Genomic DNA, 27,474 nt, shown 5'->3' on the forward strand with positions numbered 1-27,474 from the left:
TAAGTTTGAAAATCCGATGCACCACAGTCATTTTTATTCTTATTTTTTCTTTCCTTGTCGTTCATCCAGCGTGCTATTCATCTCCCGTAGAAGAAAAACCCTCGTTTCAATATGTTTCTTCATTGTTTACGAACACACGATTGCTCTGCTCATCTGGGGGGGTAATGTACAACTTGCGTACTCTTCGCATTTACGGAAACTCCTTCACCCTAATTTATAATCAGTCTTTTGATAAGAAAAACTTCGCCACGTAGTCCTAGACCGTTATTTTGTACATATTTGCACATGCTGCTGTAATGTTTCTCTTATGAACATGAGCAGTCGTAAAAGCAGGAAACAAATTGCTAATATTTCTACGAAACAACAAAAAATACTAGGCCTACGTGAACGTCAAATTACTACACGTTTGCCTGTTAGCTCTCGATGTAACTCCACATTGAGCACAGAGTTAACTTTGACATATCACAGTGGATCATCTTTCATTTTAAGTCCTTAGAGTTGTGGGTGTGTTGCGGATTATCTTTGCAAACTTTTATTTGCTCATGTTTATAAATAGCAAGAGAAAGTTTACATTGATGTAGAGGCGTCAGCAAGGAGCGTCGCGTCTGTTGAACGTTACGCACAGTGAGATGGTAGCATCGGTTGAAATAATTTTTATAATGGAATTAATTATTTGTTAATGACATCACGACATCGTCACGCATTGAAAGTGAACAGATATATTACCGCGAGGGCGCACTATTTATTTCTGAAAGAGACATGGGCTCGACGTTTGCAAAATTGTTGAGAGACAATTGCCGCCCCGACATTTTAGCAGATAATGTACGGCAGCTTGTTGGAAAGAAAAGAAAACGAAGCGAAGAACCCGAACCTGAATTGAACGACCGAATGCGGGCGCCCAAAAAGTAAGTTTCAATAAATCTTTCAGCACAAATCGTATATGCGACGGAGTTTATTTACTTAAAATTCAACTTTTTTCTTACCAGTATAATACCGTTGTGTGAGTTGTAAATACTTATATATGTATCTTAATTTTCCGTAATTTTTCTTTTGCATCTGGAACTAGAAGCCAATCGGTAATAGCAACTGTCATCACTTACACCCCTCCACACCCCCCCATTTCCTGAATGTGAATTTTTCTCTATTTTATGACAAAATTACGCCCACGACGTGGAAAATTATTGTGTAGTTTCCCGATAAATGCTCGCAGCAGTGCGTCACCTGGGGGATGTTTTGAGAAAATACGAAGTAACATAGCAAAAACAGAGCAGTTATGTTAATGATGAATTTAGAAAACTTAATGGTTAGGAACGTACTTGGAGGTGATTCAACAGTTTTATGAGTGCTATAGCAGACTTTTCAACATTGGACGGTAACTTTAACAATGTTTAAACTTTAAATCGGCTGCAACTGAGTTAACAAGATTTCTCTATATTCTGTAATGTTTCTGTGTATATTAGCACGGTTCCTTTCTGAAAGGCGGCCAATTTAAATGTAAGAGAAGAAATACACCAGATCCGCAATGTATCTTGTGTTCCGACTTTCGTTATGAACAGAGTGCAGTTTCTCGATTAACTTTGCAACATAATGCCGAAAAATGCCACCTACCCAATATTTTTGAGAATAGACTGTTGGAATATTGCGAAGTTTGTCAGATTGGAACCACTATCCCAGTTTCATTGAACGTTTATTTAGTATAGTTTATTTTTGTACATAGATTATATTTCACAGTCATATATGGACTAAATCAAAATTGCTTACAAATTTATGTTTGATGCAAAAATTTAAGCAACAGTAGGTCAAGGGAAGTGACTGATCCCAGAGGATAAACCCAACAGCAACTATCGATACCACATTATAAAACCCCAAAACATTCACCACAATTATTGACACACACACATACACACACACACACACACACACACACACACACATAATAGAGGGAAACATTCTACGTGCGAAAAATATATCTAAAAACAAGGATGATGTGACTTACCAAAAGAAAGCGCTGGCAGGTCGATAGACACACAAACATACACACAAAATTCTAGCTTTCGCAACCAATGGCTGCTTCGTCAGGAAAGAGGGAAGGAGAGGGAAAGACGAAAGGATGTGGGTTTTAAGGGAGAGGGTAAGGAGTCATTCCAATCCCGGGAGCGGAAAGACTTACCTTAGGGGGAAAAAGGACAGGTATACACTCGCACACACACCCATATCCAACCGCACATACACAGACACAAGCAGACATTTGTAAAGGCAAAGAGTTTCGGCAGAGATGTCAGTCGAGGTGGAAGTGCAGAGGCAAAGATGTTGTTGAAAGACAGGTGAGGTATGAGCGGCGGCAACTTGAAATTAGTGGAGGTTGAGGCCTGGCGGATAACAAGAAGAGAGGATATACTGAAGGGCAAGTTCCCATCTCCGGAGTTCTGACAGGTTGGTATTAGTGGGAAGTATCCAGATAACCCGGATGGTGTAACACTGTGCCAAGATGTGCTGGCCATGCACCAAGGCATGTGTAGCCAGAGGGTGATCCACATTACCAACAAACACTGTCTGCCTGTGTCCATTCATGCGAATGGACAGTTTGTTGCTGGTCATTCCCACATAGAAAGCTTCACAGTGTAGGCAGGTCAGTTGGTAAATCATGTGGGTGCTTTCACACGTGGCTCTGCCTTTGATCGTGTACACCTTTCGGGTTATAGGACTGGAGTAGGTGGTGGTGGGACGGTACATGGGACAGGTTTTACACCGGGGGCGGTTACAAGGGTAGGAGCCAGAAGGTAGGGAAGGTGGTTTGGGGATTTCATAGGGATGAACTAAGAGGTTACGAAGGTTAGGTGGACGGCGGAAAGACACTCTTTCATGAAATCCTCTCCACTCCACCAAGAGTGTCTTTCCGCTCCTGGGATTGGAATGACTCCTTACCCTCTCCCTTAAAACCCACATCCTTTCATGTTTCCCTCTCCTTCCCTCTTTCCTGACGAAGCAATCGTGGGTTGCGAAAACTTGAATTTTGTGTGTGTGTCTGTGTTTGTTTGTGTGTCTATCGACCTGCCAGCGCTTTCGTTTGGTAATGTTAAAAGAAAAGAAAAAATTCCTTGACGTCTATATTTATGTGCTGCTCCATGACTCTGCTGTCAATATCTTTATTCTTGGCTTGTGTGTAAGAATTTATTATGACGACGCCTTTAGCCCTGTGGCACATTATGACACCATACGAACTCTGTTGGCTGTAGCTGCTTCAAAGAAAATGCTGGTAGAACAATTCGATGTAAAGACAGCTTTTTTGAATGGAATACTTGAAGATGGTACAGGCCGAGTATGTTTCTTAAAAAAAGGTCTTTATGGGTTGAAGCAAGCGCCACATTGCTGGAACAAACGTTTTGTTGAGTTCATGAAGAAAGCCGGTTTTTCAAACAGTGATGCAGACCCATGCCTATTTTATCGTAGACAAAATGGAAATAGCCTTTATGTGGCAATCTACGTTGATGATGGCCTGATTGTCGGCAGTAACAAGAAAGAAATTGCTGTTTTTATGGATGTTTTACAACATGAATTCGAAATAACAACTGGCAGTCTTGACAATTTTCTTGGCATAAAAATAAAGGAATATGAAGATGGAGCAATAATGATAAGTCAAGAGAAATACACAGAAAAAATTCTGCAAAGATTTCGAATGGCAGAATGCAATACAATCTCAACTCCTATTGGACGTGAGGACAATAATCAAAACGAAGAAGTTTCGTCATCTGTACCCTACCGTGAAGCAATTGGTTGTCTCATGTACCTTTCAACAGTAACTCGTCCAGACATCACTTTTGCAGTCAATAAAGCTGCTCGAGCTATGGAGAAACCAACCACTGAAGACTGGAATAGAGTAAAGCGCATTTTCCGGCATTTGAAAGGGACCTTAAATTTTGGAATTGTATATAATAAAAAAGAAGAGTTAAAGATTTACGCTGATGCAGATTTCGCAGGTGATAACCGGACAAGGCGCTCAACAACTGGAATTCTTGCAAAGTACTCAAGTGGTGCAGTGTCATGGACAAGTCAGTCGCAGAAAGTAGTGGCCACATCCACAACCGAGGCGGAAATAATTGCAGCTAGTGAAGGAGCAAAAGAGTTAGTTTGGTTACGTCGTATGCTATCAGAATTAGTGGAAATGTCGGGGCAGCCTCCAGTTCTTTACATTGACAATGCTAGTGCATTGAAGTTGGCAAAAAATCCAGAATATCATCGACATTTCTATGTTCGTGAAAGATATCTGAACGGTGAGATTTTCTTGGAACACATTGATGGACACAACCAGTTGGCAGATATTTTGACGAAACCTCTTGAACGAGTTCGATTTAATTTTCTATGTTCAGAAATTGGCATGCAAGAGACAAAGCAATAATTTCATGATTTTTTCTTGTGGAGGAAGTGTTAAAAGAAAAGAAAAAATTCCTTGACGTCTATATTTATGTGCTGCTCCATGACTCTGCTGTCAATATCTTTATTCTTGGCTTGTGTGTAACTTGTGTGTAACAACCCACCCTGCCCTCCCCTCAAAATCAAAGACCCATAAACAAATAAAAAAAAAAAAAAATCTCAATCACACACTACAACTCAACAAAAGCTGTAACAAATGATATCCTCCACAACAAAATCATAAAACAACCACCACCACCACCCACCCACCTACCTCCAAAAAACCTTCCCAACAACCCCCCCCCCACCCCTAGCTGCAGCCACACATCCCCCCTCCACCCCACATGACACCTCCCTAACCAACAATCTTCGGCCTATACATTGTACTAACTGCCCTTAAAAAACCCTAAAAATACCATAGCCCTCAGGGACACTCTTCTGCCAACAGTAGTCATCTAAATGAGACTGAAGTTTAAAAGAGCTCCTCATCCCCCTCCCAATAACTTCTTAACGGCCCCCCAAAACCCCTCTATGGTATTCGTACATGCCCCGGTCTCATAATTTTTAAACTCCAACACTATGATTAACTACTAAATCATTGTACTCCCGCACACCCAACCCCCTATAAGATGAAAACGCGTCTGAAACTATGGTACTCCCCTCTTCTATGAAATCCTCAATTAATCCCACTAATTCCCTTTTCGTCTGCCCTTCCAAAACCGTAAATACACATTTTGAAACCCCCTCCGACCCAACAGCCACCCACACCCATACACCAACCAAAGACTTACCCCTCCCATACTTCTTCTTCCCAAACTACAACTCGTCAACCTCCACCACCACCCCAGGCCCACCCAACTTACCCCTGTACTTAATATACTCTGGACACACTTCACGACAAAATGAAAACCAATCCAGCACAGTCCTCTCACTCACACCAGTCTCGTGCTCAGAAACTGTGAGAAGATTTATAACAAAAATGATAAGTCTTTAACACAATTTCTCGCATGCCCAACTTAGACTTCTCGAACCAGGAACCTTGCCTTATGGAGTGCCATAGGATATCCCTACATATAGCTGTCCATGGTCCGAGACGCCAGAACTTTCGTCAATCGCATTTCCTCCCAACAGACAGAGCACTTCCCCCCTTCGGGCAACAGCCCAAAAAGCTGAAGAAACTTGATGAGGGACAATGCACTGTCCCCCATCTGCGCACACAAATGCATACTGTTCAATGTGTCATTCATATCCATACCTAACAAAGGCATAAACAAAGTAATTTAAAAAAATTCACACACAATGAACAGCAAACAACACTACAATAACTTAGACACAACAAAAATCTAAATTGTTAACTCACTCAAAATTATTCCTGTAAACGCACAGTCAACAGCAAAACCAAATGTGTCGAGGACTGATAAGCAACTGAACCCAGTACACCACATAACACGCAACCCATAAACACACCACCAGAGAGCACCAATGACCGCATCAAAATTACACCTATAAACATGCCCCACTCACAAACTAAACTCTGCTCCGTCGCGACCTCAAACACTACAACAGGATTACGTCACTTTCTGAATCTGTGTATTGCATTTGTCTCTTGTCTCCATTTACAACTCCCCCCCCCCCCCCCCCCAATTCCCTCTGATACCAAATTAGCGATTCCTTGATGTCTGAGAATGTGTTCTATCAACTGATCCCTTCTTCTAGACAGATTGTGCCATAACTTTGATTTCTCCCCAATTATGATGATGATGATTGGTTTGTGGAGCGCTCAACTGCACAGTTATCGGTGCCCATACAGATTCATAATCTTTGCACAGTCCAGTCTTGTTACTTTCTCGAATGATGATGAAGTGATGAGGACAACATAAAGACCCAGTCCCCAGGTGAAGAAAATCTCAGACCCAGCCAGGAATTGAACCTGGGACCCCATGATCCAGAGGCAGTAATGCGAGCACTAGACCCCGAGCTGTGGACTCCCCAATTCTATTCAGTACCTCCACATTAGTTACAAGATCTACCCATCCAATCTGCAGCATTCTTCTCTAGCACCACATTACAAGAGCTCCTAGTCTCTTCTTGTCTAAATTGTTTGTTGCCCATGCTCCACTTCCATACATATACTCCATGCAAATACTTTCAGAAAAGACTTCCTAACACTTAAATCTGCATTTGATCTTAACAATTTTTTTTCTTCAGAAATGCTTTTCTTGCCATTGCCATTCTACATTTTATATCCTCTCTACTTTGGCCATCATCAGTTATTTTGCTTCCCAAGTAACAAAACTCTTCTTCTACTTTGTGTCTCATTTCCTAATCTGATTCCATCAGCATCATCCGATTTAATTTGCCAACATTATGTTAGTCTTGTTTTGCTGATGTTGATGTTAATCTTATATCCTCCTTTCAAGACACAGTCCACTCTGGCCAACTGCTCTTCCAAGTCCATTATTGTCTCTGACAGAATTACAATTTCATTGGCAAACCTCAGAGTTTTTATTTCTTCTCGCTGAACTTTAATTTCTACTCCTAATGTTTCTTTTATTTCGTTTATTGCTTCCGCAAGGTACAGATTGAATATTAGCAATAGGCTACAGTCCTGTCTCCCTCCCTTCTCAGCCAATTCTTCCCTTTCATGCCCCACAACTCTTATAACAGCCATCTGGTTTCTGTACAAATTGTAAATAGCCTTTTGCTTCCTATATATTACCTCTGCTGCTTTCAGAATTTCAAAGAGAGTATTACAGTCAGCAATGTCAAAAGCTTTCTCTAAGCCTATAAATGCTATATGTGTACATTTCTTTAACCTATCTGCTAATTTTAGTCATGCCGTTAGTATTGCTTCATGTGTTCCTACATTTCTCTTAACTCCAAACTGATCTTCCTCAAGGTCAGATTCTACCAGTTTTTCCATTGTTCTGTAAAGAATTTGTCTCAGTACTTCGCAGCCATGACTTATTAAGCTGATAGATCTGTATTATTAACACCTATCAGCATCTGCTATCTTTTGAATTGGAATTATTATATTGTTCTTGAAGTCTGAGGGTATTTCGTCTGTCTCCTACATCTTGCACACCAGTGAGGAGAGTTTTGTCATGGCTGGCTCTCCCAAGGCTATCAGTAGGTCTGATGGAATGCCATCTGCTCCTGAGGCATTGTTTTGACTTAGGGCTTTTATTGGTGTGTCAAATTCTGATCCCAGTATCATGTTTCCCATCTTATCTTCAACTAAGTCCTATTCCATTTCTACAATGTTGTGTGCAAGTTTGTCTCCCTTGTATAGACCCTCTATATACCATTCAGCTCATACACAACCTCAGGCTCCTTCAATTTATCCAGGCCCCATACCCTAAGTTTCCAACCTTTTTTTTGCAATTTCTTCAGTATTATTCGGCAGGTCATAACCAATAAACTATGGTCAGAGTCCACAGGCTCCTAGAAACATCTTAAAGTTTAATATCTGGTTCTGAAATCTCTGTCTTAAAAATATATAATAAATTACCTCTATTTGAATTTGTATTTTTAACCCTGTATTCACCTCATCAGAAGTCCTATTTCTCCTGAACCAAACTTCATTAATTCCCAGTATATCTAACTTCAACTTATCTGTTTCCCTTTTCAGATTTTTTAACCTACCTCCCCGATTAAGGGATATAAGATTCTGCTCTGATCCCTAGGATGGTGGTTCTGGTTCTCCTGATGATGACATCCTCTTTTATTTTTATATTTATATAAACTAAAAAACATTTTTTAAACTGGATTTGCACTAATACACAGAATTAGAAACACGATTTTCCACTTCTTCTGTATTTTCTGCACTATGCCGGACTTTTCTCTCTCTTCAGGAAGTTGGTTTCCACTTGATGAAGAAGTGTTCTGCACTGTTTCCAACTTTGAATTTACCTTTTTTCTTAGAATTTGCCTTTGCTTTATAGCAAAATCCACAGATAAGATGTTCCTTCAGTTTTCGTTTGGAAGTGCGCAGTCCATTTATGCCAATTGGCAGTCAGTTCTTGCATTTCTCGGGTTCCTGTCTGTTACTTTCAGCCCTCTGCTGCAGATATGATAAGTTTCTCTAGCTCTTGTGTTGTCAAGAAAACCTCTGTTTAGAGGTAGTGTTCCATTTACCGTTAAAAGAAGTATTTACAGGTGTTTGTACCATTTACGGTTAAAAGAAGTACTGTCTCATATATGCGCATAATTGGTACAGTTTGCTTTTCAGATTCTGTAATTTGGTTTTGTAGGATTCCCATGGTGTTAGTTTTGCTATGAATCTGTGGTTTTCTTTTCAAGTACTAAAGTTCTCTGAATATATGTATATATCTGTTGCTCCTCTCCATATTAGTATAGCCTCATTCCCAAAACCCACTTCTTCTAGGTCTTTGTCTGCACTGCTCAGTATAAAATCATCTTAAGCTGTAATTTCTATTTGTTTGAAATTTTGTATGTAGGGCCTATATATTTTGGAATAGATTATTTGCTTGAAAGTACATTTTAGCCATTTGCATGTTCTTGCTGCTTCTCTTTTTCAAATCTTTTTCTGACTCACTACACACTAGTAAAACTGCTTTGTTGGCATACATAACTAGTTTCTCATTTATATACAAAATAAAGAGTAGAAGTCTTATTACTTAACCCTGTGCTACTTTTTATTTCACTTCCAGAAAATCAAAGTAAACATTTTTCTCTGTGTTTCTGGATTTATGTTGTATTGTAGTGCACTCTGTTTTCACTGAAGGTTTCTATAATATCTGTAGCTTTTCATCTAATGCCATAGCAGTGCAGTTTCTCTAAAAGGATTCTGTGACAGACACAGTCAGAAGAGTTTGAAACTTCTAAGTACACAGAGATACTGTCTTCATATCATCCAGCACCTCAACTGTGCATGTTACGAACTTTGCCACTGCATTTTTTGTAGATCTTTCCTTTGTGGACTCGTCTTGTGCTTCAAGGAAAATATGTTGCTTCTCCGCCACACACCGTCAGGTGGCTTGCGGAGTATGGATGTAGATGTATATGTATATGAAGTTTACCATTCTATCTTTAATCACTGTTTGTACTATTTTAGATAGAATAGTTGTTATAGTTACGGCTCTATAATTTCCTGTATCTCCTTTACACCTGCGTCAAACACTGGCACTACCTTATGGCTCTCCTTTATCAGTGACTTTAATTAGTGGCACTACCTTCCTAATTTATATACTCTTCAGTAACCTCTTTGCTGCTTTTTATGCTTTTTATTACTGCTATGTTTTGTTTTAAAAGTTGTTGATTGAAACTATTACGCACTTGTTGTGGATCTGTCAATTCTTTCCACCCCCTTGTCAATGTTGTATTTGTATCTTTACTGTTCTCCTTTATATAGGTCCAAAATGTTTTACAGGTGTTAGAGGAAGTTTGTATTTTTAGTTTTTGGTGACTAACTCATACTTCTGTTGTCATTCTACGGTGTGCTTTCTTCTTGTTCCTGTAAGCTTTCAGGTCACTTCTTGTTTTTTTAACTTCTATGATGATCCATTTCTTGTTTGGTTTGCCGCTAATGGTTCCGTATACTTCAGTACAAGCTTCATTTATGTGACATCCTTAATATATCACAGAAGGTTTCCCAGCTATTTTCTACTCTGTCTTCTTTATGATCTCATTTTTCTGCTGTTATAAGATTACCAATTTTAGTTTATTTAAATTCAGCCGCTATGCTATCCTAGTCTTTTATACTGTCTTGCAGTTGAGTTGTTTGTCCAAAATGGTCTGCAACAACAGTATATACAACCTGAATTGTATGTCTGTCAGAAGGTATATTTGAAAGATATGCTCTCATAATGTGTGAGATGTTTCTATCCATTGTGTCTGATTTTTTACATGACACTGGAGATACAGTATATAACCTATTTTCCCATCATCCAAGAAAGTGAAAAGATGCTGTGTCAAATTAATGACAGTCTTGGCATCTGGATCCATATAATTTATAAAATACTTTTTCAGTGGAAGATCACCTGTACCAGTCAATCCACATAGTTTCTGACCACTTAACAGGATATAAATGGCCCGTTAAAAATCAAGCTTTGGAAAAATCCAGCTTAAATGAAGTAGACATCTTGTCTCATGCATCGACTTACTGAGACCCTGTCGTCAAAGAGACTGTAGAAATTAGAATTTGCAGTTGCAGTGTTAACTGCAACAGTGGCTATAATCTTAGTCATCCATGGAAGAGGGCTCGTGATGTCGAGGTACTACAGAGAAGTTCGCTGAGTTTATGTTCCAAAGGAAGTGGTGGTACTGGTAGTGTCTCCCAATCGCCAACATTGGCATAATTTATGGTAATGTGATGTTACAAAGATGTGGGTCAACCAACCACATTCTGTTTACTCATTACTAAAAGCCCATCACAGAAGCAATTAAAACAATTAGTTGTCCTACTGAAGGTAATAAAGGTAATTGTTGGAACCAAGAGTTTTTATTTTAGTTTGAAATTTAAAGAGGAATGGAATGGCACATTTCATACATATTAGTTACATTCCATTAATGACATTCGCTTATGATCGCAACCTACTCCCCATGTGATAAAATCTTGCTTCACAGTGTCACTAATTCAGTCATGAGACTCTTGTAACTGGCTTTTAATGTAAGCCGTTTTTTATAAAAAGACTCAAGTTTTAATAAAGAAGTTGATTGCCAGGTAGAGCACTAGGATGTTTAAGGAACCAAAATGTTCGTTTTTGTTGTTAGTTCAAAGACACTGAGGTAAAACAAAAGAGGAAGTGTAGTTCCTGATAACTGTGACAGTACTCCCATTTATTACATCATGGAAAGTTTTCTTTTTTGTCTCCTGCTCCATGACCCGTCGAGAGCTGCTCCGACTTTCATTACCAACTATAGCAGCCGTGACTATCATTTGAATTAACGGTAACATCTTTTACATTTCCAGGAAAAAGCTGATGTGTACCCCAAAATACATTCACAAGACGTTGTTCACTGAGGGAAAGGGGAGTGATGTGACTGTGAATGCATTGGACAAACAGTGGAAACTGCACAAAATATATCTTTCTCAAGTAAGTATATCGTGACATCATGTTGTTTATAGTTTTTCGACACCTGCCAATAAATTAAATCAAAGAGTACCTTGACCGAAGGTTTAAATTTAAGTATGCTTTTAGGTAATTACTTACTCTATTAAAAACTGTTGTGTGCAGAAGAATAAATTTCTTACATTCTAATGGGCTAAAGACAATAGCAACACAGAACCAGAAAATTCATATCAGGTGCAATAACTGTACAGCGTAGCCACAGCTTTTGGTCAGGATCCATGCAAACAGTACTGAGCTCGCAAATGAGATGCTAAGTCTGAAATCCATGAAAACTTCCTAGGAAACTTAAAACTCTTGTGAATGCAATTAAAAAAGAAATGTTTGTCATCAAATGTGGTTTTCCTTAAAAAGATAGTAGAACACCTACTCATCAGTATCCGTTATGTGTATAAGTGGACATGTAAAAGGCCAAAATTGTGTAAGCTTGAATTTTTTCTTGATGAAGAGCATGCGAAGTAAACCGTGGACAAGTGAGACAAAAGGGGGGGGGGGGAGTAGGGATTTATACCTAGTCTTAGGAAGGACTAGTAAGGTTCATGTTGCTTGAGGTAGATTGTCAACATGGGGACTGGCTGCCTAGCCTTGCCTATGTGAACGGGCAAGTGGCCACTCCACTCCTTCAGCAGGGTCTGAGCAGGCTCATTGGGGCAAGGGATTTACTAGTTATTAGGAGCTCCAGTATTAGGTGTGTTATGAAGTCCCTTAGGAAAATAGCATCTAGTGCTGGAAAGAACGTCAGTGTGTGCTTGATACGTCTGACAGGGGCCTCAACCAGGATGTAGAGGAGGTCTCGCATGTGGCTATCGAGGGTGCAGGATGCAGTCATTTGCAAGTTGTGTCTCTTGTCTGCAACAAGATGCCTGTCTCTTGGGTTTGAGATCATTGTCCATTCATACGAGTGGCTGGTGGAAGTGGTGAAGACTGCTGGCCCTGCCTATGTGGTGCAAGCAGAGCTTGCAAATTATTTGCAGAATCCAGTTCTGAGTGGAGCAGAAAAGGGAATATTTAGTAGTGGTATGATGTATCCTCCATCATACACCATCCTGTGTCTTGCAGAGCATATTTAGCAGAATTTAATTGGATAGATAAGAATTCTATTCACCATGTGGTGGGAGAACACATGCATAAAAGAAGGTTGTAATTAGGCAAGCTTTTGGAGCCAGTGGCTCCTCCTGGCAGAAGGGTTGAAGGGGAAGGAAGAAGGGTGCAGAAAGAGGACTGTAGAGGTCTAGGAAAAGGGGTAGATTTTGGGAAAGTCACCCAGAATGGCAAGTCAGGGGAGGCTTACTGCACGGGACGAGAAGGAAAGACTGATTGTTGGGATTTGAAGACCTGAGAGCTTATAGGTGGAAGACAGTGTAATATGCAAGACAGAGACTACTGCTTCAACATCATGCATGAGTTAATAAGAGTGAAAAGCTACGTACATGATATGTAACAGAGGTGGGAGGTGCTGGTTAAAATTAAACGCGTAAGGCAATGAAAGATGTAGAAAATGAAAATGGAGTGAAGAAAAGAGTAGTTACTGTGAAGAAATGCTGAGATGCAAGAAATAACATAAATTAAGACCAGGTGGGTGGCGAGAACCAAGCACATGTTGTAGCGCTAGTTCCATCTGCAGAGTTGTGAGAAACTGGTGACTGGGGAAAGAATCCAGATGGCGTGTGTGGTGAACCTGGTGCCGAGGTCACGAATGTCATGTTGTGGAGCATGTTCTGCAACGGGATTTTGCATGTTGCCAGTATACACCCTCTCCCTTTACCTATTCACCCTAATTGATAATTTGACAGTAGTCGTGCCAATGTAAAAGGCTGAACAGTGTTTACACAACACTTGGTACATGACATGTTTCACAGGTGGCTCTTCCTTTGATAGTATATGTTTTGCCAGCTACAGGGCTGCTATAGGTAGTGGTAGAAGAGTGCATATGGCAGGTCTTGCAGTGGGGCAGTTACAGGGGTTCTCATTTCAGGGCACGATTTTAGGGAGTCATGGCCATGTCAAATTAGCTGATTAATACATTCCAGACCAGGATAATACTTAGTGACTAGTGATGTGTTCCAAAGTTGTTTTTTGGAGGGATCAGCAGTACCAGGATGGGATGTGATGGCCTGGGAAATCTGCTTTTGAATGAGGTTGGTGGGGTAATTCTTACCAACTACTACTTCACTTTTGAGGGGCAGACATACCCTTATATCAGGGTATGACCATAGGAGCCAGGATGGTTCCTTCCTATGCCAACTTTTTCATGGGTTGCTTGGAGGGTCTTTCATGGGATCCATAAGTCTTCAGCTCCTGGTTCGGTTTAGGTACATCGATGACCCATGGAGAGGCCAACCTTTTAAAATTCCTGGCATCTCTGAATACCTTCTCCCAATTAAGTTTTGCATGGTCCTATTCTGAATCCCATGCCACTTTCCTCGGTGTTGATCTCATCCTCACTAAAGGCCAGCTACACACTTCTGTCCACATTAAACCTACCAACAAACAACAGTACTTATATTTTACAGTTGCCTTGGCATTTGAGGCAAAGGTATTTGTTCGGTTGCAGACCCTTTACAGTATTACATCACCTTCTCAACTCAGCCTTCACTGTACATACTTACCCCACCAGGATACTTCAAAAGCAGATTTCCTGGGCCATCACATCCAATCCTGGTACTGTTGATCCCTCCAAAAACCAACTTCAGAGCACACCACTAGTCACTTAGTATTATTCTGGTCTGGAATGTATTAATCAGCTACTTCGATATGGCCATGACTTCCTAAAATCGTGCCCTGGTGAGATTTTGCCGCACTACGCCAAGAATAGCTTTTCATTGCCCTCCCAATCTCCATAATATTCTTGTCAGACCCTATGTGCTTTCTGCACCCATCTCCCTGCCTTATGGCTCCTACCCCTGTAACCATCCCCACTGCAAGTATTGCCCTACCACCACCTATAACAGCCATGTAACTGGCAAAATGTATAGTATCAAAGGGAGAGCCACCTGTGAAATGACACGACATGTACCAGCTGTTTTGTAAACACTGTTCAGCCTTTTACATCGGCATGACTATCACCAAATTATCAATTGGGGTGAATAGGTAAAGGCAGGGGGTGTACACTGGCAACATGCAATATCCTGTTGCAGAGCATGCTCTACAACATGACATTCGTGGCCTTGGCTCCATGTTCACCATACACGCCATCTGGATTCTTCCCCCAGACCCCAGTTTCTCACAACTCTGCAAGTGGTAACTAGTGCTACAACGTGTGCTTGGTTCTTACCATCTGCCTGGCCTGCGTCTCAGCATTTCTTCATAGTAACTACTCTTTTCTTCACTCTGTTTTCATTTTCTACATCTTTCATTGTCTTACCCGTCTGTTTTTAACTGCCCCTCCCATCTCTGTTACATATAATGCACGTAGCTTTTCACTCTTATTAACTCATTGCAGTAATCTCTGTCTTCATATTACACTGTCTTCCACCTATAAGCTCTCAGGTCTTCAAATTCCATCTATGCAGTCCCCAACAATCAGTCTTTCCTTCTCATCCCGTGCATTAAGTCTCCTCTGACCAGCAGTTCAAGATGAGTTTCCTGAAATCTATCCTTTTTCCTAGACCTCTCCAGTCCTTTTACTTCACCCCCTTCCTTCCCCATCAACCCTTCTGCCTGAAGAAGGAGCCACTGGCTTTGAAAGCTTGCCCAATTCCAACCTTCTTTTATGTGTGTGTTCTGCTGCAGCTTGGAGAGTAGATTTGTTATCTATCTAATTAAATTATTTTGTTAAAAACTGGGAGTACAAATGTAGGTGTAATACACCTTGTGGACATAGAGATTACTAGAATTACAGCTCACTCTGAGTGGACAGCTAAAGTGCAGAAAGTTGGATTTGTCAGTTTCAAAGTAACCAACCTATTATTCGCCTTTAGTGATTAACGTAAACCATTAGAGAGTCCTGATAGGGATTTAATCCTCCTCCTCTTCTTGCTCCCCCTGCTGCCCCCATTCACATTTGCCTCCCAACTATGAGTTCTGTGTTTTAACCATTGTACATCCTGTTTTGGCAATTGCCTTTTGTAACAGCTTTCAGTGAAGAAAAATAAAGAGCACAATTATTTTACTACCCATACAGTAAGTCAGCCAAAAGAGCCAAGCAACTTGTCTTAGGAATATAGGCAGAGAAAGTAGAAACTAAACAAGCATAAAATGGAAGGAGAGGAGGAAGGGGTTAATTCTAGCTAAATAATGTCATTTGATAGGGGACAGATGGTAGTAGCAGATTTGATGCCTCAATTTGAATTCCAATGTGCATTACTTCACTGAAGGGGGCTTGTATTCTGGGGACTTCGCTTTTTTTTTTTTTAGGTTTGATGGTCTAGGGAAACTACAGAATGGTGCAAAGCTAACACAGAACGATGGTAGACCTAACAACAATCAGTATTGTAGTTGTAAATTGTTGTAACTGTATAACTGTCTTGGGGAAGAACCAGAGTTCCAAGTGTTAAAAGAAAGCACTGAAGCTCAAATTGTTATAGGTGCTGTAAGGTGGCTAAAGCCAGAGATAAGTTCATCTGAAATTTTTACAAAAGCCCTTACAGTGTTCAGAAAACACACATTCAATACAGTTGGTAGTGGGAGTGTTTATTGCTGTTGGAATTAGTTTACTTAAATGTAGTAAAACTGAAGTAGATGGTTCCTATGGGTTAGTATGAGTAGAGGTTATACTTCATAACCGGAATAAATTATTAGTTGGTCCATTTTACCCTCACCCCCCCCCCCCCCACTCATACGACACAGTTGCTGAACACTGAACAATTCAAAGAAAATTTGAGTCTCATCACAAATAGGTACCCCACTAATACAATTATAGTTGGCGGTGACTTCAAAGTCTATCCTCGATATGTTGACAAAAATACATGTTTTAAGTCCATGGTAGGCATAAAACGTTATCCAAAATCATAATGAATGCTTTCTCAGAAAATCATTTTATACAATTAGTTGAGGGGCCCACTTGAAGTGTAAATGGTTGCAAAAACATGCTTGACCTCTTAGCAACAAACGATCCTGAGCAGATGGGGAGCGTCATGACGGATATAGGGATTAGTGACCACAAGGCTGTTGTAGCAGAACTGAATACCATAATATCCAAATTCACCAAAAATTACACAAAACAGATCTACTAAAAAAAGAAAGGCCCTTCTAAGAGATGTCTCCACACCTTCAAATATGTGTAAGCATAGACCAGTTGTGGTTTAAATTCAAGGAAATAGTATTGATGACAATTGAGAGAGATATATGGAATACATTAATAACAGGTGCTAATGGTCTCTTATGGCACACAAAACAGGTCAGAACACTGTTGCAGAAGCAATGAAAGAAGTATGCCAAATTTTAAAGAATGAAAAATCCCAAGATTGGTTAAGTTTTTTTGAAGCTTGAAACTTACCATGAACTTCAATGTGAGTTGCTTTTAACAATTTCCTTAATGAAACTCTTTCTGAGACACTGGCAAAAAATCTGACGGGGTTCTGTTAGTATGGAGAGTACACCAGTGCCAACACATAATCAATACCATCACTGTAGGATAGCAATGGTAATGTCACTACTGATGACAGTGTCACTAAGCAGAGTTACTAAACAAGGTTTTCCAAAATTCCTTCACTAAAGAAGGCAAAGCAATATTCCAAAATTCGGATCAAGAACAACTGCTAACATGAGCAACTTGGAAGTAGATATCATTGGTGTAGCGCAGCAGGCTAAATCATTTAATGAAGGCAAGCCCTCCAGTCCAGAAACTACACCAGTCAGGGTCTTTTCATAACATGCTGAAACAGTAGTTCCATACCTATCAATATGTAGAAACTGCTCTTCCTTCCCCTTCAACCCTTCTGCCTGAAGGAGGAGCCACTGGCTCCAAAAGCTTGCCCAATTGCAAGGCTGGAAAGTTGCACAGATCACACCAGTACCGTAGAAAGGAAATAGGAGTAATCCACTGAATTACAGAGCCATATCACTAATGTCTGTGTGCAGTAGGATTTTGGAACATATACTGTGTTTGAACCGTATGAATTACCTCAAAGATAATGATTTATTGACAGATATCCAATGCAGATTCAGAAAATATCATTCTTGCCAAACACAACTACTCTTTATTTACTTGAAGTAATGAGTGCCATCAACAGGGGATTTCAGATTGATTCCATACTACTAAATTTCCAGTTGTGCAACTGGATTCATAATTTTGTGTCAGAAAGGTCACAGTTCGTAGTAACTGACCGAAAGTCATCGAGTAAAATAAAATTGATATCTGATGTTCCTAAAGGAAGTGTTATAGGCCCTCTGCTGTTCCTGACCTACATAAATGATCTAGGAGATAGTCTGAGCAGCCCTCTTAGATTGTTTGCAGATGATGTCATTTACTGTCACATAAAGTCTCAAATGTTCAAAACCAGTGGCAAAATCATTTCTACAAGATATCTGTGTGGTGTGAAAGGTGGCAATTGACTCTAAATAATGAAAAGTGTTAAGTTAGCCATATAAGTACTAAAAGGAATCTGCTAAATTTCAGTTACACGATAAATCACACATATCTAAAGGCCTTGAATTCAACTAAATTCTTAGGGATTACAATTATGAATAACTTAAATTGGAATAATCACATAGATAATGTTGTGAGAAAGGCAGGCCAAAGACTACATTTTATTGGCAGAACACTTAGAAGGTGTGACAGGTCTATTAAAGAGACTTCTCTCTCTATGCTTGACCATCCTTTTCTAGAATATTACTATATAGTATGGGAGTCACATCAGATAAGGAGGACATAGAAAAAGTTCAGAGAAGGTCTGCTCATTGTGTATTGTCATGAAACAGGGAAGAGGGTGCCATGGATATGATAGTTGAATTGGGGTGGCAGCCATTGAAGCAGAGGCAGGCAGGATCTGTCATGCAAGTCCAGTCACAAATTTTCTGCTCTGAGTGTGAAAATATTTTGTTGTCACCCATCTACATAGAGAAATGATCATTGTAATAAAATAAGGGAAATTGGATCTCGCACAGAAAGATTTAAGTGTTTGTTTTTTCTGCACACTTTTTGAGAGTGGAACTGTACAGTAATAGCGTGAAGGTAGTTCGATAAGCCCCTGGCAGGCATGTAATTGTGAATTGCAGAGTAGTGATGCAGATGATGGTGAATGCCTACTCCTTATATGGATGTATGCCTGCAAAGTGCTCTTCAAGAAGTGAGTTTGATCAGATGGTAATTTCATTGTATCCATGGTGGGTCGTGTGAACTCCATGGCCATTAATGATAGTTGGTGAATGAAGTAACCGGCCACAAATATTTTTAAAATGTTTTATTTCATTAGCATAATTAGTTTTGTGCTATCATGCTCATCTTCGGATGGCTAATATTTCCATTTACATTGATGTTTTGGTCGCAGCACTTCGTCTGCTCATACAGTATGTTCCAGTGGATGGCAATTTGTTTTATTGTGATCCTTATTGCTTTCCAGGCTGATGTATAAGCAGTTGCACTGCAAACAACACACATGGTGTAAATAAGCAACAGTGCCACATTTCATAATATTCTTAATGTTTGTGTGAGCTTTGCAGATGTGCTTTCCAATTAAAACTGGTTATGGCTTTGAAATGAGGCATTTTAAAAGTCTTTGTGACTGGTTGCATTATTCATCAACAAATGGTAATTATTGAATGTCTGATTATATTTACCAGTTTAGCCTCTGGGTATAATTTACAGGTGTCATGGCTTATGTCAGCTTGAATAAAGTCTTTTGGGGCCAGAAGCCATATCATAATGTAAAATGAAATAAATTAAGAATTGGCATCATGAGAGTCATTCAGAGATTATTTATAGCACTGCAATTGCTTGTTAAGGAAGTTGGGATCATCTTTTTTTCTATAGTTCTCCAATTTTATTGTCATATGGCAGCCAAAGTCACAGTTTTAAATGGAGAGGTTTGTTATATAAAGAATGCTTATACTGGAAGTCTTTTCATGATAATAAGCCACTGACTTATTGTTGCCTGCTGAACTTCTGCATGCATAGTACAGCTAGTAAATTTCCATATAGCTGTTCCTTCCTCCTCCAGGCCGGTGATATTTTAGAATTAATTTGAAAAGCCTGTTCTTTACTTTTTTATGGTATAATGCTGTCATACCAAAACTGCGATCAAGTCCAAACCCTAAAGCAGAGTCAAAAAGCTTGTTTATTATGGACATCAGCCTACTGCCAGATCAGAATTGAACTTCTGGATGGAACATGCTGTCATTTACACAGAGAATGAATATTCCAGAATATAGAACAGTAGCAAAACTGACAATGCTTCCCAACTACTAAATATGTATGGGAATTGTATATTCATCCTAACCTCCTGCATCCTAAAACCATCCAAAAATTGATGCAGAATGGCTCTTGATCACTGTTATTGTTCCTTGGTCAGGTGAGATCCTGTTGGCAATTCCATAGTAGCTGCTTCCCCAATGTTGGCTTAATGGTGGCGGAGAATGATTTTTCATTGATGACACTAAAATGTGTTTTCCGGACAGGTTCTGCTCTCGCATACCTTTAGGACCAGTCATGTCTGCTTGCTACAGTTAGTGAACCAAAGCTCTCCTTGACCACTTAACAATGCTGATGGTCACCTCTGTTATGTAGATTTCTTTTGTGAACCTGAGTAGCTTTCATTTGATGAAAGCTTCACAGTGTAACATTGCATCTCGGATGTCAACTGGAGCATGTCTTGTTGATGAAGACGCGATAAAAGTTTCTTCAATGGCAAACAACTGCCTCGAGCAGTCTCTGTTAAGCAAGCTTGTTGAAATAGCTTCATTAGCCTGGAGCGCTGATCTTCCACAGTCTGTGACTGCTTGTGACTTCTTTCACCCAACACTTTTCTGTTGTATTTCTTCCATGCGCTGGCAGCTCTTCATGATTTCCTTGGTTGTTGTGAGAGTCTTGGCCAGAAGAGCTTAGTACATCTCTTCTCCGCTCTTTTCATCAAGTGTGATATTTTATCATTGTCTGTCATGTTTGGACTCGCAATCATGTTTGGACTCGCAATCTGACATTGGATCAAAACCTTCTGTGGGTAACACTGCATCCTTTCCCATGGTGGGCTCTGTTCTTCAGTTGTTCTTCTCTTAAGTAGAGTTGCTGTTAGTCGTCACCAAATGGTGTCTTCAGTTTGGCTGGAATTTGTCCTATATATTGAGCTTCTCTTTGTTGTTCGTGAACCACTGCTGGGCTGTGCCAGCCAATGAAAAGTACACATTTGCCAAAAACATCAAGTAATCCCACCTATTGAATTTGATGACTCAGTTGAATCCTTTGTCATTTCACTATGCCCTGATCATTGTATCCTGAAAACATTAATGGATGCCTGATATGCGGCTGAATTTTTTGCTATGTTGGAATGCACTGGTTTCCCGAATATACAAACTTTGGAAATGCTGTGATGCTTGTGTTCCAGTTTCTGTTTGTCTAGGCGATGGGTTTTACATTGTAATTGGAGCCCCCGTGAGATAGATATACTGACATACCTGGCACCTCAAAGTAGTGTCGTGTCGAAACCATATTCAATTCCATATCCGAATGCAGGGTCTTCAGTCAAGCACAAAACTTAGTATTGAAAGCACTTTTACTACAAATACCAGTGTACAACCAGAACTTACCTGAACTCCTGCACAGAGAGTGCTGCTGTTTACATATACAAATGGAGAATATTCAGAATTACAGACATTAGAAGCATAAGAAATTCAGAGAACCTTCACTTCACCTATAATGCAGAGAGAAAGAGAAGAGTTAAAAAAATCATTTGACGATGCTGTAGTAAAAGGCTCAAAACTACCATGAGTAGTTCCAAAAATTTCAGGACTGGTGCTGCCTTCTGGAAAGAAGTAGTAGTAGATCTCCGCACAGCTAGGTGGTGAGAGCTGCATATCTGATGAGTCAGTGTGCGGAGTGGCATTCAGTTGGGAGGACATGTTGTGTGTCCACAGTGATTCCTGTAATACTATGTGTATGGTGTATGGCGATTTTACAATGTCTCCATGAACAGATCAGTGCGTGTGTATCAAATTCGTCAGACCGCATCTGATGATCCAACCTTCATGTCACGGGTTATCACTGGCGACGAGAGCTGGGTTTATGGTTTTGACCCAGAGACAAAGCAACAATCGTCCCAGTGGAAGAGCCCGGGCTCTCCAAGACCCAAAAAAGCGAGACAGATGAAGAGCAAAGTGAAGAGCATGATCATCGTTTTCTTTGATTCCAGGGGAATTGTGCACAAAGAATTTGCCCCACCCAACCAAACAGTGAATTCTGTGTGCTACTGTGACGTTTTGCGATGGCTCCATGAAAACGTGCGGTGACAATGGCCCGAACCTTGGCATCTAGGGAACTGGCTGCTGCATCATGACAAAGCGCCCTGTCACACATCCTTCCTCACCAGGACCTTTTTGGCAAAAAACAACATGGCAGCTGTACCCCACCCGCCGTACTTGCCAGATTTGGCACCTTGTGATTTTGCACTGTTCCCAAAACCGAAACTCAAGTTGGAAGGCCGTTTGTTCAACACTCTAGAGAAGGTTCAAGAAGCATCGCTGGCAGTGATAAACACCCTCAAAGAACAGGACTTCCAGAAAACGTTTGACCTGTGGCAGAAGCGCTGGGACCGGTGTGTACGGGCGGATGGTAACTACTGCGAGGGTGATAGTGACCGTTAGTCCAAAGGTAATGTTTTCAACAGATGGCAGCACCAGTCCCGAAAATTTTGGATAGCACCTCGTAGTATTCTTAATCACTCCTTATGTTCAAAATTAAAGATTTGTTATGTGGATACATTTTCATGTCCAAGACGACATTGCTACCACCTTGTAGCTGAAGGGCTGGTAATTTGTCTGTGATGAAGCAGGTTGATCTATTTTATTCATTTCATCTGAATGTATGTGATAGTTACTTTGAGCAATAATAATGTGACTGAGGATATGTTTTCAAGTATCCAGCCAAGTCAATGATTCCATTTGTACACAAAAAATAGAATGATCCAACTAGGTTCGAAATCCAAAATTAGACTATTTGTCGGCTATGCTGAGGAAAATTAAAAGTTAAAACAGTCTTGATCGCAATCTTGTTAAAATATTTTTTATTGGAGTGAGTGACCGGTTTCGACTCTATGAAAGAGTCATCTTCAAACTCTGTAAAGATATATTGCCAGGCCCCAAAGATTGTCATTGCCCCAGCGTTTACGTGGATAATCGAGGGTTACCATGGTATTGGCATCCTGTTCCGCTGTGGACGTTAGTGGTGCTGAAAAAGATTGTACTAGGGGGAGATACGTCTTATGTTACGGTTATGTGATGCCATAGAAATACAGTTAATTTTGCTCTCTTATGATGTCAGTGCCATGGAAAATAACTGTCCTATGGTGGAATCACACCAACATTTCTGTAATAACAGTGAAACGATGTTACTGAAGTGCATCGATAGTTGCTGTGGAAACAGCGTCCTAGCCCGGTGAGGCAGGCATCAGATGATCAGAGATTATTGTGTAATGCGAAAGATATCTCAAGGGTTGACAGTTTGACCAGGAAAACAGTGTTTGTGGAGATATGTCGGTGGTTGCAAGGGAAAAGTGTCTTGGTAACTATGTTGGAGTGTGCCATTTTTTTGATTGAGGAATAAACTGGAAAAAAAGTAAATGTGATTTATGGTTTGCTACTGTAATTAACGATTTGTGTTATGAATGCTTAACTTGTCGCACATTATTTCTCTTGGTTTGTTAAATTTTAATGCTTGTTACTGTGTGATGTATTTCCCTGAAAAATTAGGTTTTTGTTATCTTAACAAACATTTAATCATTTCTTCTTCAGTGCAAAACTTATTTATGAGAATCAAATATATAATAAGGCTAAATAAAATGTGCTGTAATTACAGCTTGGTGTTAATGAAGCAGTAGTTATCTGTCCTGTAGATAATACAATAATGTCATGTTCTTATGGATTGATTACCATTAATGAAATGTTTTGTGGCGGGGTTCGTAGCGACAAACACTTCGCTGTAGAAACGGCTTACGAAGTCACCGCCACACTTTTAATATCCGGTCCGCTGGAACAGTGAACAGAAAGATGAAAACCCAAACACTCTGATTAAATAAAAGTCGGTACTTATCTTTATTAACGAAGATACAGAAACACATTAGTGAACTCCGTGTCTACAGAAATCTGTCTAGTTCGAGTCGGAGCGGCTAGGTCAGCGTCGGCTGACGACAAACAACAACTCTGCTGTGATGAACACACAACTGACTAGCAAGTACACAAATCGGTGGCAAGTATACCACTGAGCGGCGAATACAGAACTCTCCTAGCGCTCGCGACTCCAGCGCTTAAGAAGCCAGAAGCCAGCGGTGGCGCGCGCAGACTTGCGGCGATTTCCTGTATCGCTGGCGCTGCTTATGCGGACGGCGTCCGGACTTTGATGCTGCCAACCTTTTGGCAGCGGGCTCGGTTGGCATTACTGGCTAGGATATAACACTCCTCCCCCCCAAATCGCCGCACCGTCGTGGAATAATGACGTGGCGAACGTCGACGGCGGGGGAGGGGTCTGGCCGCAGGCGTAGCAGAAGAGACCGGGGCGGAGACTGTTGTCGGTGGCAGTCCCCGGTCCGCACCCCAGCATTGGCTGCGCGGGGCCTCGGGAAACACCGACTGAAAACCGAGGTCAGGGTGCACGCCTGTGACCACGGGCGCAGCTTCTGGTACTGGACGCGACGGGGCGTCGGGACCCACGAAGAGAGGCAGCGTCTCCTGACGCTGCGTCGACGGCTGCTGAGTGGGCGCCGGACAAGGCGGGTGTCATACTCCTTGGGGGTGCCCAAGGAAAGCGGCTGCAGGACAGGCTGCACAGCCACCGCTTGGGATGGCGGCCCGGCTGAGGGGTCGACGTCCATCTGCTCTGAAGGCGGTGGTGACTGAAGAGGGACCGCAGGCGCCGGAGCGACCACCTGGGGCGCTCCCGGATGAAGCTGCGCGGGAGGCATCAACGGGACGGGCTGTCAGCGTGGTAACGGCGACGGCTGCTGCTGCTGCCCTGGAGGCGGCAGCGAAGTCGGAAGGCGCGGCTGGAATCCGCCGCGGACCAAATCTGTGGACAAAGAACGAGCGGCAGAATCCGGGCGGACAGCGCGGCGCAACTGGTTCTGATGCCTCCTGTGCACCCCAGTAGCACCTTGAACAGTATAAAAACCGCGACCCTGGACACTTATCACGGTGCCTCGTTCCCAACGACGGCGACCGTGATAAACTCTGAAAAAAACGGCGTCGTTGCGCTGAAAACGCGTGCGATGCTCAGAAGCGGCGGGTCGATCCGGGGGGTGCAACAACCGTAGTAGGGTGCGATGACGACGGCCGTGGAGAAGCTCCGCAGGCGAAGGGCCGTCGCGTGGCGTGGTCCGGTACGACGACTGGAACGTGATGAGGGCCTGCTGACGAGAGTGCGTAGCACGAAGGCGGTCCATATGATCCTTGAATGTGCGTACAAAACGTTCCGCTGCACCATTCGATTGAGGGTGGAACGGCGGAGTAAGAACATGGCGAATGCCATTGGCAGAACAAAAACTTTCAAATTCAGCAGAGGTAAATTGTGGACCATTGTCAGACACTAAAACTTCTGGAAGACCCTCAATACAAAAAATTGAAGTCAACGCCTGTATAGTTTGTGCAGACGTTGTAGACTGCATGGGCACAACAAACGGAAAATTACTAAATGCATCTATCATGATGAGCCAACGAGAATTCCAATATGGACCAGCGAAATCAATATGTACTCGCTGCCAGGGACCGGCAGGGCGTGCCCACTCAAAATAGCGTTGAGGCGGAGCAGCTTGGTGTTCGGCACACGTCGAACAATCTGTAGACATCTGCGTAATCTGCTTATCAATGCTGATCCATGTACAATGACGGCGGGCAAGCTGCTTGGTGCGGACCACTCTCCAATGACCTTGATGCAACAAGTCGAGGACCTTGGATTGGAGCACTTGGGGAACCACTACACGAAGCTGGTCATTCTCGGTGCGTAACAGCAAAACTCCTTGTGAAACAGACAACAGATGACGTTGCGGATAATAGCGACGAACCACAGGATCCGATATGTCCTTTGCTTTGGACGGCCAACCACGTTGAACAAAACGTAATAGTAAACTCAGATGAGGATCCGTAGCTGTCTCACGTGCCACCTGACGATAATCAATCGGAAAATCCCGGAGGGATTGATGCTCATCGGCGTCAATCTGATGGCAAGAGTCTTCAGAGGAATCGAAGACATCATCCGCAGCAATCGGCAATCTAGAAAGCGCGTCAGCGTTTGCATGCTGAGCTGTAGGGCGATACAGTATCTCATACTGGTATTGTGATAACAAAAGAGCCCAACGTTGGAGTCTCTGAGCTGTCCGCTGAGGAACTGGTTTAGACGAATGAAACAGTGACGTCAGAGGCTTGTGATCTGTTACTAAATAGAATGGTCTACCATAGAGGTAGTGATGGAATTTTGTGACACCGAACACAATAGCCAACGCTTCCTTGTCCAATTGGCTATAATTACACTGAGCTTTGTTTAGCAATTTAGATGCGAACGCAATAGGACGTTCGGTGTTACCGACTCGGTGAGACAACACAGCACCGAGGCCGAAAGAAGAGGCATCACAAGCTGACACTAGAGGCTTGTTTGGGTCGTAATGGACCAGACAACGATCATTCAATAAAGCCTCTTTAAGCTGCTGAAAGGCTGATTGACAATCAGCTGACCACACAAACGGAACATGCTTACGGCGGAGATGATGCAACGGTGCAGCAATCTGTGATGCATTAGGTATAAACCTAATATAATATGCCAATTTGCCAAGAACTGCTTGCAATTCATGCAGATTACGAGGGGCGGGCAAATCACGAATAGCTGCTAAATGTGACTGGGAGGGATGAATGCCTTGAGCATTAATAACATGTCCCAGATACTCCATCTCCGTAAGGAAAAATGAACATTTATCGATGTTGCAACGTAGGCCTGCCTGAGACAACACTGTAAACAAACACTCCAAATTACGGAAATGTTCAGCAGGCGTCCGACCGGACACAACAATATCGTCTAAATAGTTGCAACACGATGGCACATTAGCCAGAAGTTGTGACAAAAAACGCTGAAAAACAGCTGGAGCTGACGCACAACCAAAAGGCAAACGCAGAAAACGGAACAACCCCAACGACGTGTTTATGACAAAATACTGTTGTGATTGCTCGTCGAGGGGCAATTGCAAATATGCTTCACAGAGATCAATTTTGGAAAAGAAACGAGCTTCCCCTAACTTATCCATCAGCTCGTCCGGTCTAGGCAAAGGAAAAGAATCAATGACAGTCTGAGGATTAACTGTCGACTTAAAATCAGCACACAAACGTAACTTGCCAGACGGTTTCTTTATAATAACTAAGGGAGAAGCCCACTGGCTCGCTGAAACGGGTTGAATAACACCGTTGTTTTGCCAACGACGAAGTTCATCTTCGACAGGTGCCTGGAGAGCGTGAGGCACTGGACGAGCACGAAAAAATCGAGGCTGAGCATTATCTTTTAACGTAATATGAGCGGCAAGGTTCGCAGCACAACCTAGTTCGTCTTTAAATATGTCACTGTATTGTTTACACAAATCGGTTATGCTGTCTGGAGGAACAACTACAGAATGAATTTGCAACACATTGTCTTGGATAGACAGGCCAAACAAGTCAAAACAGTCTAATCCGAAAATGTTTACACTGTCTGTAGCGCGGAGCACTGTGAATGAAACTGTTTTTGTATTGCCACGGAATGTGGCTGGCACGCTACATACACCTAACACAGGAATTTGTTCTCCACTATAAGTAGCCAAAGAATGTTTTGCCGCTGAAAGTTTAGGGCGGCCTATAGCCGCATACGTAGCACTAT

General features: G+C 41.6%; 1 protein-coding gene across 1 annotated transcript in view; it reads left to right on the forward strand.

The window, feature by feature from the left end:
* Positions 1-561: 561 nt before the first annotated feature.
* The window catches only part of LOC126190675 (protein germ cell-less), a 107,806-nt gene continuing 80,893 nt past the window's right edge, over positions 562-27,474 (forward strand). The window contains exons 1-2 of the mRNA XM_049931132.1: positions 562-905; positions 11,345-11,468. Coding sequence (XP_049787089.1) covers positions 760-905; positions 11,345-11,468 — 270 coding nt within the window. The 5' untranslated portion in view covers positions 562-759. The remainder of the gene's footprint in view (positions 906-11,344; positions 11,469-27,474) is intronic.

The sequence above is a fragment of the Schistocerca cancellata genome, chromosome 1 (assembly GCF_023864275.1).
Source record: "Schistocerca cancellata isolate TAMUIC-IGC-003103 chromosome 1, iqSchCanc2.1, whole genome shotgun sequence".
NCBI classification, from domain to species: domain Eukaryota; kingdom Metazoa; phylum Arthropoda; class Insecta; order Orthoptera; family Acrididae; genus Schistocerca; species Schistocerca cancellata.